This window comes from Hyla sarda, chromosome 8 (assembly GCF_029499605.1).
Source record: "Hyla sarda isolate aHylSar1 chromosome 8, aHylSar1.hap1, whole genome shotgun sequence".
Taxonomy (NCBI): Eukaryota; Metazoa; Chordata; class Amphibia; order Anura; family Hylidae; genus Hyla; species Hyla sarda.
Genome location: NC_079196.1, coordinates 28,497,778 through 28,513,190, shown reverse-complemented (window position 1 = coordinate 28,513,190; position 15,413 = coordinate 28,497,778). Strand labels below are relative to the sequence as shown.

General features: G+C 43.3%; 1 protein-coding gene across 2 annotated transcripts in view; it reads right to left on the bottom strand.

The window, feature by feature from the left end:
* Positions 1-15,413, bottom strand: part of ARHGAP15 (Rho GTPase activating protein 15) — a 788,583-nt gene that overhangs the window by 34,137 nt on the left and 739,033 nt on the right. For both annotated transcript variants that reach the window (XR_008847054.1, XM_056534907.1), the window contains exon 14: positions 4,306-4,411. Coding sequence is in view for 1 of the 2 variants with exons in the window: in XM_056534907.1 (XP_056390882.1) it covers positions 4,306-4,411 (106 nt within the window). In the remaining variant the exon portion in view is untranslated. The remainder of the gene's footprint in view (positions 1-4,305; positions 4,412-15,413) is intronic.

Here is a 15,413-nt window from a genome sequence, read left to right as displayed (position 1 = left end):
AAGGGAGAGTGCGCCATGTACATTTGAGGTGATTTGCACAGAGGTGGCTGATTGTTACAGCGGTTCTGACAAACGCAAATAAAAAAACCACACCCACATGTGACCCCATTTTGAAAACTACACCTCTCACGGAATGTAATAAGGGGTGCAGTGAGAATTTACACCCCACAGGTGTCTGACAGATCTTTGGAACAGTGGTCCGTGAAAATGAAACATTTTGCACAGCCCACTGTTCCAAAGATCTGTCAGACACCAGTGGGGGGTAAATGCTCACTGTACCCCTCATTACATTCTGTGAGGGGTCTAGTTTCCAAAATGGTATGCCATGTGGGGGTTATTTTGCTGTTCTGGCACCATAGGGGCTTCCTAAATGCAACATGCCCCCCGAGCAAAATTTGCTCTCAAAAAGCCAAATATGACACCTTCCCTTCTGAGCATTGTAGTTCGCCCGTAGTGCACTTCAGGTCCACTTATGGGGTACCTCCATACTCAGAAGAGATGGGGTTACAAATTTTGGGGGGTCTTTTCTGCTATTAACCCTTGCAAAAATGTGAAATTTGGGGGGAAACCCACATTTTAGTGAAATTTTTTTTTTTTTTTTACATATGCAAAAGTCGTGAAACACCTGTGGGGTATTAAGGCTCACTTTATCCCTTGTTACGTTCCTCAAGGGGTCTAGTTTCCAAAATGGTATGTCATGTGTTTTTTTTTTGCTGTTCTGGCACCATAGGGGCTTCCTAAATGCAACATGCCCCCCGAGCAAAATTTGCTCTCAAAAAGCCAAATATGACTCCTTCTCTTCTGAGCATTGTAGTTTGTCCGCAGTGCACTTCAAGTCCACTTATGGGGTACCTCCATACTCAGAAGAGAAGGGGTTACAAATTTTGGGTTTTTTTTTCTGCTATTAACCATTTAAAAAATTAGAAATTTGGGGGAAAACCAACATTTTAGTGAAATTTTTTTTTTTTTTTTTTACATATGCAAAAGTCGTGAAACACCTGTGGGGTATTAAGGCTCACTTTATTCCTTGTTACGTTCCTCAAGGGGTCTAGTTTCCAAAATGGTATGCCATATGTTTTTTTTTTTGCTGTTCTGGCACCATAGGGGCTTCCTAAAGGTGACATGCCCCCCAAAAACCATTTCAGAAAAACGTACTCTCTAAAATCCCCTTGTCGCTCCTTCGCTTCTGAGCCCTCTACTGCGCCCGCCGAACACTTTACATAGACATATGAGGTATGTGCTTACTCGAGAGAAATTGGGCTACAAATATAAGTATACATTTTCTCCTTTTACCCCTTGTAAAAATTCAAAAATTGGGTCTACAAGAACATGCGAGTGTAAAGAATTAAGATTTTGAATTTTCTCCTTCACTTTGCTGCTTTTCCTGTGAAACACCTAAAGGGTTACAACATTTACTGAATGTCATTTTGAATACTTTGGGGGGTACAGTTTTTATAATGGGGTCATTTCTGGGGTATTTCTAATATGAAGACCCTTCAAATCCACTTCAAAACTGAACTGGTCACTGAAAAATTGCGAGTTTGAAAATTTTGTGAAAAATTGGAAAATTGCTGCTGAACTTTGAAGCCCTCTGGTGTCTTCCAAAAGTAAAAACTTGTCAATTTTATGATGCAAACATAAAGTAGACATATTGTATATGTGAATCCAAAAAAAAATTATTTGGAATATCCATTTTCCTTACAAGCAGAGAGCTTCAAAGTTAGAAAAATGCAAAATTTTTATTTTTTTCATCAAATTTTGGGATTTTTCACCAAGAAAGGATGCAAGTTACCACAAAAATTTACCACTATGTTAAAGTAGAATATGTCACGAAAAAACAATCTCAGAATCAGAATGATAACTAAAAGCATTCCATAGTTATTAATGTTTAAAGTGACAGTGGTCAGATTTGCAAAAAAGGGCTTCGTCCTAGAGGTGAAAATGGGCTCCGTCCTTAAGGGGTTAAGGGTAGGGTCACACGTAATGGATCCGCCAGTGAACCGACTTATAATGTCCATATAATACAAGCAGGTGAGCCAGCTCCACTGATCCAATGTTCCTGTGCTCGGACTCACACAGACCCAAGTGTGTGGTCAGACTGGAGAAAAATGGAGGAAGTCCAGCATACGGAAAGTTCAGCTTTATTGCAGATAAAAGCAGGTACAACACACCGGGGGAAACATCAAAATTTAATGTTTCCCCTGGTGTGCTGTACTTGCTTTTATCTGCAATAAAGCTGAACTTTCCGTATGCTGGACTTCCTCCATTTTTCTCCCGAATTATTATGTGCCTCCTGCTGTTGGCTTAATTAAGCGCCCCCTCACCCCGCCCCATCGCCTGTTTGCCCCGCCCCCTGGCCTGCGTGCAGCGGCAATTAGCTGCTCCGAACAGCCAAATTGGGGGCCTGCGAGTCAGTCTCTGAGTGCAAAAAATAAAAAAAATAAAAAGTTTTCCACCGGAGTACCCCTTTAATCATAGTTTACATAAAAAGCAAGCAGGAACGGGGTAAATGGTTATTGGGGAAGTCTTTTTGCCTCTTCAGCCCTTAGTGATGTGTCTCTCCCTATGCATGCATAGGGCCAGCAGGAGACAGGGAACAGCTCAGGTGTACTCCTCTTGTCTATACTTGCCTAGTTTCTGTTGTGTTAGGGTAAATTATAGTGTGTCTGGATTGTGTTTTTTTGATCTGTGTTTCATGCGGCCCACCAATCAATTAGCTAGAAACCCTAAAATTTTCCCTTTAAAGGTGTTGATACATTGTTTTAAATGGGCGGAGAAGCAAGCATTACCGACCCTTACTGCAGCAGTTTCTATTCTTATCCAGTTCCTGCTGATCTCTATTTCTTAGTCCATATTTGACCAAGGAAATGTCTGGTGAACCAGGCAGTGTCAGCAGCTGTGACCCACCTCAGCAGTGATCGGACATTTTCTACCATTTCCTATGTCGGGAACAGGAAGCAGAGATCTGTAAGGACCCGGTTAGCATCAGAATGTCAGTGGCAGTGGATTGGCGAGTGGAAGAATACTGATTTAAATTTTTTAACCCAATGTGCCAATGTTTTTTTAAAAGGCTGAGCGTGCATGTTTCGCTGCCAGTCACCTCTGGTGGCAGCTTATCTGAGCCGAGAACAAAAGGATCCGGCATGTTAAAATCCAAAATAACCGATCCATTTCTCCCATGGAAAACTTTTTTTTCCTTAAATCAACTGGTGCCAGAAAGTTAAACAGAGGAAATGTTTTTCTTTTTTGGATTTCTCTTCTGTCACGACCACAGTGCTCTCTGCTGACCTCTGCTGTCCATTTTAGGAACTGTCCAGAGCAGCATATATTTGCTATGGGGATTTTCTCCTGCTCTGGACAGTTCCTAAAATGGACAGCAGAGGTCAGCAGAGAGCACTGTGGTCATGACAGAAGAGAAATCCCAAAAAGAAAAACATTTCCTCTGTTTAACTTTCTGGCACCAGTTGATTTAAGGAAAAGAAAGTTTTCCACGGGAGTACCCCTTTAACAGGGTTCTCCGCTGCCCCAGCAATCGGAACATTTCGGAACACCCGCTTGGAGCGGGCGGCGAGGGTCGTGACATCTTGCCACACCCCCACAATGCAAGTCTATGGGAGGGGGCATGGTGGCCGCCACATCCCCTCCCATAGACATGCATTGAGGGGGCATAGTGTGATGTCACGAGGGGCGTGACTGTGACATCACAACCGTTGCCACCCGCACCCAGTGTTCTAAACAAATGCTAGGTGCTGCACAGAGATCACGGGGTCCCAGTGGCAGGACCCCCGCGATCGGAAATCTTTTCTCCTATCTTTTTGATAGGCCAAACTCATGGTAAAGTGGGCCGCATGTTCTTCAATGCTCCGACTTCCCTACAGCTCTGAACATAGAATGTGTTCGCTTGGACAGATAAGCCAGGGGTGAGTGTAAGCTCTTGTGGTTGCCCAGGCGTGTTTTGAGAAACTTTTAACCCCTTATAGTTCCCCACAGGCTACAATAGGGTTAAACATATTCAAGAGGAACTAAAATCATTACCGGAATCATGTGTTGATTTTTTCATTTCCCTTTAAAATGGCCCACAGCGGGGATGAATTAGAGTGTGGCCCTGTGAGGTAATGGAGCCAAGCCACACTTTGATTGGAACCTGCTGCTGTTTATAGACTGGGTAGTAGAGCAATCGATAGATTCCGCCGAGACGTTTTGGTATGTGAGTGCGATTCTCCCCGGAGTATACTTTAGAAATTTGTCATGGACCAGTTAGTAAAGACACCAAACAACAGTGTGGAGTTAAATTTACCAACTTACTTTCTGAGGTGTTCAAAAAGCGCTTTCATGGTGTCGCGGTTACATGGCGGCAGCTGCCTCACAAGGTGCCTCAGTGCTTTAATCTGATCATCGTTTTCTGGAATTTCTGTAGATGAAATAAAAGAGGTACGGTGAGAAATCAGAGTGATAAATTATTTAGAAAAAGTGACATTTGTTTTACATGTTTATCCACTTTTTTTTTTTAAGTGTTATTTCTGAATATAGGAAAGCTGGGTGACTACCAATAGTCAAACCTCCACACAACCTGAGAAGAACTGCAGTGATAGATTTAGTGGTATTATTACCCGATCAGAAAAGAGAGACATATGGGAGATGTGGCCTACTATTATCACCTTCTCTGAAAATGTCATAGAATATAGAACTTATGTACAGAAGTAGAATTCATTGGGTACAAATAAAATTAGTTCCAAATTTCACAAAAATTCTATGTTCTAAATTCTATAATCTTTTGAGATTCATTTTAGATTAACCTCGAAAATAATGGCAGTGACAACTTGTGCTATTCAACTGCACATCTCCTGCCTTGTCCATCATGTTCCATACTGTACTACTTCTACTACTACTACTACTACTACTAATATTATTACTACTACTACTACTACTACTACTACTACTAATATTATTACTACTACTACTACTACTACTACTACTACTACTACTACTACTAATATTATTACTACTACTACTACTACTACTACTAATATTATTACTACTACTACTACTACTACTACTAATATTACTACTACTACTACTACTACTAATATTATTACTACTACTACTACTACTACTAATATTATTACTACTACTACTACTACTACTACTAATATTATTACTACTACTACTACTACTACTAATATTATTACTACTACTACTACTACTAATATTATTACTACTACTTCTACTACTACTAATATTATTACTAATACTACTACTATTACTACTACTACTACTTCTACTATTATTACTATTACTACTACTACTACTACTGATATTACTACTTCTACTACTACTACTACTACTAATATTATTACTACTACTAGTATTACTACTTCTACTACTACTACTAATACTACTACTACTTCTACTACTACTACTCCTAATACCACTACTAATACTACTATTATCACTACTACTACTGCCACAACTACCACTAATACTAATACTACTACCTACTACTATTATTACTACTACTATTACTACAACTACTACTATTACTACTACTGCCACAACTACCCCTACTACTAATACTACTACCTACTACTACTATTAATACAACTACTACTATTACTACTACTACTACTGCCACAACTATCACTACTTCTATTACTACTACTATTACTACTACTACCGCTCTCACTACTACTACTATTACTACTACTATTACTACCACTACTAATACTACTATTACTACTACTACTGCTATTATTACTAATACTACTACTGCCACAACTATCACTACTACTATTACTACTACTACTATTATTACTACTACTATTACTAATATTACTACTACAATTGCTTTTACTACTAATACTACTACTACTTCTTTTATTATTACTACTACTCATTATTACCACTACTACTACTATTACTACTACTATTGTTACTACTACTATTATTACCACTACTACTATTATTACTACTATTACTACTACTTCTACTATTATTAATATTACTACTACTACTACTACTACTAATATTATTACTACTACTACTAGTATTACTACTTCTACTACTACTACTACTACTACTACTACTACTACTACCCCTACTACTACTACTAATACTACTACTTCTACTACTACTACTCCTAATACCACTACTAATACTACTATTATCACTACTACTACTGCCACAACTACCACTACTACTAATACTACTACCTACTACTACTATTACTACAACTACTACTATTACTACTACTGCCACAACTACCCCTACTACTAATACTACTACCTACTACTACTATTAATACAACTACTACTATTACTACTACTACTGCCACAACTATCACGACTACTATTACTACTACTATTACTACTACTACTACCGCTCTCACTACTACTACTACTACTATTACTACTACTATTACTACCACTACTAATACTACTATTACTACTACTACTGCTATTATTACTAATACTACTACTGACAAACTACCACTACTACTATTACTACTACTACTATTATTACTACTACTATTACTAATATTACTACTACAATTGCTTTTACTACTAATACTACTACTACTTCTTTTATTATTACTACTACTCTACTACTCATTATTACCACTGCTACTACTATTACTACTACTATTATTACCACTACTACTATTATTACTACTATTACTACTACTATTATTACTACTACTACTGGTATTACTACTATTACTACTACTACTACTGGTATTACTACTACTACTACTACTACTACTGGTATTACTACTATTACTACTACTACTACTACTACTACTACTGGTATTACTACTACTACTGGTATTACTACTACTACTACTGGTATTACTACTACTACTACAACTATTACTACAACTACTACTACTACTACAACTATTACTACAACTACTACTACTACTACAACTATTACTACAACTACTACTACTACTCCTACACAGGCGCCCATTTCCTGTCTCGTCCATGATGTTCCATACTGTACTATTACTACGGATCCAAGGGGGGCAACAGGGCAATTGCACAAATGAATGTTTAGAAAAGTTGCTAATGTTTACATATATCTCCTTTAATCTTCTGATCTTGGGGTTTTTAAAGGGATAATATGGAGGATAAAGACATTTTTCAATACAACTGGTTCAGAGCATAATACAGATTTGTAAATTAATTATATAAAAAAAAATGGAAGGCAATGTTTACATCAGTGTTGTGGAGCTCTGTTAGAAAGCTCCATTACAACAGCTGATAACAGGGCTGGGACGGAAATTGTGACAGCGGCATCAACAGAACATGACAGGTCTCAGTCACTTTTAATGGGGTCTGTCAGGGTTCCGTTAGATGTCCGTTATTATAATGGAATCAACAAACGGGCCTCCCTAACGGTGCTCCGAACACTCATGTGAATCTAGCCTTCCAGTACTTATCAGGAATTAAGCCTTCCAGTACTTATCAGCTGCTGTATACTCTAGGGGAAGTTGTGTAGTTCTTTCCAGTCTAACCACAGTGCTCTCTGCTGACACCACTGTCCGTGTCAGGAACAGAGGTGTCAGCAGAGAGCACTATGGTCAGAATAGAAAGAACCACACAACTTCCTCTAGAGCATACAGCAGCTTATAAATACTGGAAAGATTTAGAATTCTGGATTATCAGATACCAGGATAAATACATTCTTTGACATATGGCAATACTTCAGAGGTGTAACTTGTAGCTTCTGAGCCCCGATGCAAAATTTGCAACAGGGCCCCATGTGCCACTTGTAATACTGGTCTCTTATGGGGCAGATGTGCTTTGGGGCCCCCTTAGGCACCAGGGCCCCGGTGTGACTACTACCTCTGCATTCCCTATACCCACGCCCCTGGCAATACTCGACACACAAGCGCTCTGCGTTCTTTTATAGCGTCCCATATCTTAGCGCCGCAAGAAAATTATAAGTATCTTCTATTACTTTCAAGAAATCCTTTGGTTTGCTAAAGAAAAAAAAAATAAGTGTTGAATCTCTGGGTTTTGCAGAGAAAAGTCCCTCTTGCTGAACATAAAATGATTTATCACAGGCTCACAGCTGGAATTTACTCAGTCACTTAATAGGACATTAAGAGCGGCAATTAAGCCGTACTCCCCAAACAGAAACAACATCACTTGCTTGAGTTTGCTCTTCACATGTCCTTGTGTCTATATTTACCGCGCCGAAATGTTGCCGTCGCCAGAATATTACCAAAATATTCATCTGCATGCGACGATCGCATCCACCCGCAACGTCCGCAGAACGGCCATGGGGGCCTGATTAACCATTAAACAAGACACCTTCCATGTTGGCACTGGCACGGTATATAAATCATCCTCCAAGAACCCACTGTGCGACTTGCCTGCCAGATCCCGCATGCAACAATGACTTCATCAATCTGATAACATTTTTTAATGTGCCGTAAAATCGCCCCTCAGACAGGAGGTTTTGACACCCGGGGACGTACCTTTACCGTAGGCAGACGGGCTGGAAGCATATGCTGTGGAGGTGCACGTGTGTGTGCTTTGTCTTTTTATTTCCTGTCTAATACCTTATAGGATAAAAACGCCTTCTATAAAGCGTGGTGAAGATCATTTTACGTTTCATATAAGTGGCCTCCAAACGGCAGGCCTCCAGCTGTTGCAAAACTACAATTCCCAGCATGCCAGGACAGCCTTTGGCTGTCAGGCATGCTGTGAGTTGTAATCTTGCAACAGCTGGTGGCCCAACATTTGGAGACCACTGTTCTATATAAAAAATGATTTGGAACTTTCATCCACAAAAGAAGCTAGGATGTTCCAAGAAAACATTCTCCACACCATTACATCTCCTCTGCCAGTCTGAACTGTTCACACCTCAGGGCTAGGGTTCATCGATTCATGCTGCTTGTGCCAAATTCTGACCCTAACTAAGCATGGCACCGCAGAGCTCTGGATTCATCTGACCAGGCCATGTTTCTCTAGAGAGATCTGGATCCATCTGACCAGGCCATGTTTCTCTAGAGAGATCTGGATCCATCTGACCAGGCCATGTTTCTCTACAGTAATTTGGATCCACCTGACCAAGATATGTTTCTCCACAGAGGTCTGGATCTATCTGACCAGGCCATGTTTCTCTATAGAGATCTGGATCCATCTGACCAGGCCATGTTTCTCCACAGAGATCTGAATCTATCTGACCAGGCCATGTTTCTCCACAGAGATCTGAATCTATCTGACCAGGCCATGTTTCTCCACAGAGGTCTGGATCCATCTGACCAGGCCATGTTTCTCCACATACATCTGTATCCATCTGACCAGGCCATGTTTCTCCACAGGGATCTGGATCCATCTGAACTGGCCATGTTTCTCTATAGAGATCTGGATCCATCTGACCAGGCCATGTTTCTCTATAGAGATCTGGATCCATCTGACCAGGCCATGTTTCTCTACAGAGATCTGGATCCATCTGACCAGGCCATGTTTCTCTACAGAGATCTGGATTCATCTGACCAGGTCATATTTCTTCACAGAAATCTAAATCCATGATCAACCCATGTTTCTTCACAGAAATCTGAATCCATTTTACCTGATCATGCTTCTCCACAAATATCTGAATGTGGTGCCCCAGCACAAGATGTCGTCCTGTGGGTTACAGATTGCTTTGGCATCTCTGCTGTCTCCGTGCTGGGCCCACTACTCCATAGTATATTCTGTTAACATTAGAATAAATTACAGTGTATGTTATAATTAATTGTGTACTGTCTTCTTGGATTGTGGCAGAGTGGACCAGATGACCTTGATGCCCCAATGGGAGCCCCCCAACATTGGCCTATATTTAGTGTAGGGGGGGGGGGAGGAGCTGGTTAGTCAGGGCCTAGTCTAGTTAGGAGAAGGAGGGCGTGAGAAGTCTGAGGAGGCCTAAGGAGAAGAAAACCAAAAGCCTGCAGCCACGTAAATCTCAGGACACTCCATCGTTCAGGTGAAAGTCAAAGCCTAGCGGTAAGCCCAGAACTCTGGGGAAAAATAGTCTCTAGTTAATCTAAAATCTTAAAGTCAGCGTGGACTGCTATTTAATCTCAAGTCTGCAGCAACAGAAACTACAAATCCTCGCAAGGCTACAGGCAATCCTAGGTCTCTCTGCACTTCCCTCTGCACCAGAAGGTTCCCATCTGTGACCGATTTGACAATTCCTGCCTCAGAAAAGATAGCTATCCGTAACCTTGCAACAGTGTCATCTTTGTCCCTGTGCTTGGCCCAGGAGAAGCTATTGCATCCTCGGACATTGCCCTGGCGTCACAAACTGTACAATCTTTACCTCATTCCACCCATGGCACCACTCCACATGAATCCATATTATCTGGCCATTTTTCTCCATTGAGATCTATCTGACCAGGCCATGTTTCTCTACAGAGATCTGGATCTGTCTGACCAGGCCATGTTTCTCTACAGAGATGCCAGCATGCACGCCCTAGGAGGTGGGGGCGCGCGCGCAGGGGAACAGGAGCAGCAGAGAAGCCAGCAGGAGCAAGGGGTAAGTGACGGCCCAAGATTCGCATGCGGGCGCATCCGTGATGCGAATCCCGGACAGGAAGGAGGAGGAGAGCGCTCATGGCCAGAGTGAGTGGCCAAAGCGCTCGCCCCAACAGTACCGCCCCTTTTGGTCTCCCCCTCTTTTTGGGTCTTAAAAAATTTCAGAGCAAATCGGGGTCCAGAATATTTTCCTCCGGCTCCCATGACCTCTCCTCAGGACCGAACCCCTTCCAGTCTACAAAAAAAAAATCGTTTCCCCCTTACGGTTTTAGTCGCCAAAATTTCCTTGACTTCAAAAATATTCGAGGAACTGGAGAGGAAACAATGTGTTTTTGTGAAAACCAATTAAAGACAACTGGTTTGAGGAGGGAGACATGAAAAGAACTTGGGATACATAAGGAGGCAGGCAGACAGAGCTTGTATGACACAGGATTGATTCTGTGCAAAACCTCAAACGGTCCCAGGAAGTGAGGACCCAACTTATAACTGGGAACCCTAAAACGAACATAGAGGAGAGCCAGACTTTGTCGCCAGGAGAGAAATTTGGAGGAGGTCTACTTTTCTTATCCGCTTGGGATTTCATACGGGAAGAGGCGAGAATCAAAGAGCGGCGGGTCTCCTGCCAGATGGACATAAAATCCTGTACTTGATCATCAACGGCTGGCACTCCAGAAGCGGCAAAAAGAGGAAGAGGAGTATGAGGAAGATGTCCATAGACCACAAAAAATTGAGATGTCTTGGGTGACTCAGAGTCTTTGTGATTGTAAGAAAAAGATTGACCCAATTGTCCTGTCGGGCCGAGACAAAATGACGAAGATGGTCTCCCAGAATCTGATTCACTCTCTCCACCTGGCCGTTGGTCTGAGGGTGATAGGCAGAAGAAAAGTCCAACTTGATGTTAAGACGGGAACCGAGAGCACGCCAGAACTTGGAAACTAATTGTACTCCACAATCCGAGACGATATGAGTCGGAAGGCCATGAAAGCGAAAAATATATGTTGAAGAAAATGTTTCACCAGCTGTGGAGCAGATGAAAGACCTGGTAAAGGAACTAAATGAGCCATTTTAGAGAGTTGATCGACCACCACCGAGATGACCGTATTATTGCAGGAAGATGGAAGATCAGTAATTAAGTCCATAGCTATGTGAGACCAAGGAGTTTCCAGGATGGGCAAAGGTTGTAAGAGACCCACTGGTTTCTGCCGTGGAGTTTTGTGGCCCAGGTAACACAGGAATGGACAAAATATGTGACATCGCGTTCAAGGCCACCAGCCGAGAGATAAGTTGAAAGGACTTCCGTACTCCAGAATGACCAGCCAGCAAAGAATAATGTCCCCAATTCAAGACTCTATGTCTCAGTTGAATAGGCACAAAAGATTTACGAGGTGGGAATTGCTGAAGATTGTCGGGAGCTGCAGAAATCAGACGTTCTGGAGAAACAATATGCCTTGGAGTTGAGTCCAATCCTACCGCATCGGAGGACCTAGAAAGAGCATCAGCTCTGATGTTTTTGTTCACAGGGTGGAAATGAATAAAGAAATTAAACCTGGAAAAGAAAAGAGACCATCTAGCCTGCCGAGGGTTTAGATGCTGAGCAGACAGTAGATATAGGAGATTCTTATGGTCTGAATAGATGCTGATCGGATGAAAAGAACCTTCTAATAAATGTTGCCACTCTTCTAAGGAAAGCTTAATAGCAAGGAGTTCCCAATCTTCAATAGAGTAGTTCCTCTCTGCAGGCGAGTAAGTCTTGGAGAAGAAGCCACAGGTTACAATTTTGCCCTTGGAGGTTTTCTGAGTTAAAACGGCTCCAGCTCCCACGGATGAAGCGTCTACCTCCAAAGAGAAGGGTTTTTCCGGATCTGGTCTTGATAGGACGGGTGCAGAGGCAAATGCAGACTTTAAGCAAGTGAAGGCCTCTTCGGCCTCAGGAGGCCAAGACTTGGGGCTACAGTTCTTTTTAGTAAGAGACACAATCAGGGCAACCAAGGAAGAAAAATGTGAGAGGAACTGACAATAATTGGCAAACCCAAGAAAGTGTTGAATAGCCTGTAGGATGAGGCCAATTCAACACAGCAGACAGTTTGTCAGGATCCATCTGAAGACCTTGATGGGAAACAATGTAACCCAGGAATGGCAGACTAGATCTCTCGAATAGGCATTTTTCAAGTTTCGCATAAAGATGATTCTCCCGGAGGTGCTCACATGAGAGCGATGCTCCTCCAAATTGGGCGAGAAGATCAAGATGTCATCAAGGTACACTACAACACGTGTAGAGAAGATCTCGGATGATATCGTTGACAAATTCTTGGAAGACAGCTGGAGCGTTACAAAGACTGAAAGGCATCACGACATACTCAAAGTGTCCATCTAGGGTATTAAAGGCCGTCTTCCATTTGTCTCCCTCACGGATATGAATAAGATTATATGCTCCCCGCAAATCCAACTTGGAGAAGATCTTGGCACCCCGTAGACGATCAAAAAGTTCAGAAATTAAAGGAAGATGATAGCGATTTTTGATTGCAATCTTGTTTAGACCCATGTAGTCAATACATGGACTGAGAGAACCATCCTTCTCCCCTATCAAAGAAAAATCCAGCTCCGGCAGGAGATGAGGACTTTTGGATGAAGCCCTTTTGGAGGTTCTCTTGGATATATTTTGTCATGGCTTGTGTCTCAGGAACTGACAATGGATAGATTCTTCCACGGGGAGGCGTGGTCCCAGGGGGTAAGTCAATAGGACAGTCATAGGGACGAGGTGGTGGAATACATCTGAATAATCTTGATATGGAAGAGGCAGGCCTGGCATAGAAGGCGAAGAGACAGACTTAGGCTGGGTAGACGCAAGACAGTGATTTTGGCAAAAAGGTCCCCAGCGGGTGACCTCACCAGATTTCCAGTCAAGAAGTGGAGTGTGACGTTGAAGCCAAGGAAAACGGAGAAGAAGCTCCGAAGTGCAATGAGGAAGCACAGAGAGCTCAATATTTTCCTTATGTAACACACCCACTTGCATAATGAGAGGTTTAGTGCGGAATAGCACCGTACAGTTCAGGTTTTCTCCGTTGACAGAAGAAATTTACAAAGGCTTAGGAAGCCGAGTCACTGGGAGACGATGTTTGTGGACCAGGGAGGCATCAATAAAATCTCCAGCGGAACCAGAGTCCAAAAAGACCGAAGCAGGGAAAGATATCTTGGCAGGAGTATAAACTAGAACTGGAGAGGTAGTATTCACACCCAGGGATGCCTCTTCCACGTGTCGTAGGTGCGAGCATTTCCCGGACGCTGAGGACGTTGAGAAAGTGCTCCGGACTAGTACAATAGTGGCACAAATTCTCATTGCGTCGACGGGATCTTTTCATCTGTGTTAAGCGAGAGAGATCCACCTGCATTGCCTCTTCGGTAGGAGGCAAAGGAGACTGTAAAGGTGGACGTTGGAACACGGGTGCCAGACAAGGAAGTCGCCGTGTTCGAGCAGGTTCTCTTTCCAGAAAAAGTTCTTCCTGCCTCTCGGCAAAACGCACATGAATAAGAGTGGCCAAATGGATAAGCTCACTCAGGTTAGACGGAGGATCATGAGCAGCTAGAGCGTCCTTGATTCTACTAGACAGTGGTTTTTAAATGTAGCACACAAGGCCTTGTCGTTCCAAGCCAGTTCAGAGGCAAGAGTGCGGAATTGAACCGCGTAGTCACCAGCAAAGGACTTCCCTTGATTGCTGTTCAGAAGTGCCGTCTCGGCCGAGGAGGCTCGTGTGGGTTCTTCAAGGACGTTGCGGAATTCCGAGAGAAAGGCCTGCAGGTTTGAAGACACTGGATCACTACGATCCCAGACAGGAATAGCCCAGGCCAGGGCTTTACTGGACAATAGACTGACCACAAAGGCCACTTTAGCTCGCTCAGGAAACCGAGCTCTGTTACAGTTGCGCTCGCCGGCCGTGAGCGATTTCTGTCCCCGTTGCGGGCGGGGCTGAGATTAGCATCGCGGGACACGCCTCAGCCCGTTGTCACTTACTGTCCTGTGTCCTTGCTCCCTGATGTCCCGCAGCGTGTGTGACTCTGGCCCTTAGGGCATGCGCGTGCCGGAGCTCACTTTCTTAAAGGGCCAGTACCCAATTAGTTTAAGTGCTTGCACCTGTCCTCTGGTCCATAAGTATATGCTCCTCCCTGCTCCCTGGGCCGGATCTTGGTTGTCTGTCTTAGTCTTTGTTTGCCCTTAGTCAAGTCCTGTTCCTGAGTCTAGTCCTGTTCCTCAGTCAAGTCCTATTCCTAAGTCAAGTCCTGTTCCTGAGTTTGTGTACCTGTTCCTGTTCCTAGTTTTGGCCTGTCCTGTACCTGTGTTCCTGCCTGGTCCTTCTGCCCTGCCCGCCATGTCCTGCCTGTCTCTGTCTGTGCCAAGTCACCCCCCAGCTACCTGTGTGGACAAGTCGTGCCAGGGGTAGCGACCTGGGTGCCACCTGCCGCAGCAAGACCATCCTGCTTTGAAGTGGGCTCTGGTGAAAACCAGTGGCACCTTATACCCCGCTTCCTGGCACAGGTCAAGTCTCCATCCACACAGGTCCAGAGAATCCACCACCTGCTGTACTCCTGCCGTGATTCCTAACAAGCTCCAGATGAACAGAGCACTGAGTCACGAAGCCTCTACACAGCTTGGGATCTCCCACATACTTTGAAGGTAAGGATAAATGAAGCTTGGACCCAGAAGAAGCTGCTGGCACTGGAGGAGACTCTGGACCTGGTTGCAGCTGCTGTTGCTGTTGTTGCTGCTGAGCAGCAAGAAGCTGTTGCATTATGGCTGACAGCTGGTTCAGCTGTTGAGCCTGACGTGCCAATTGTTGTGACTGTTGATCCACGAAGGTGAAAAGGTCCGAGACATCAGGCAGAGGCACCCCA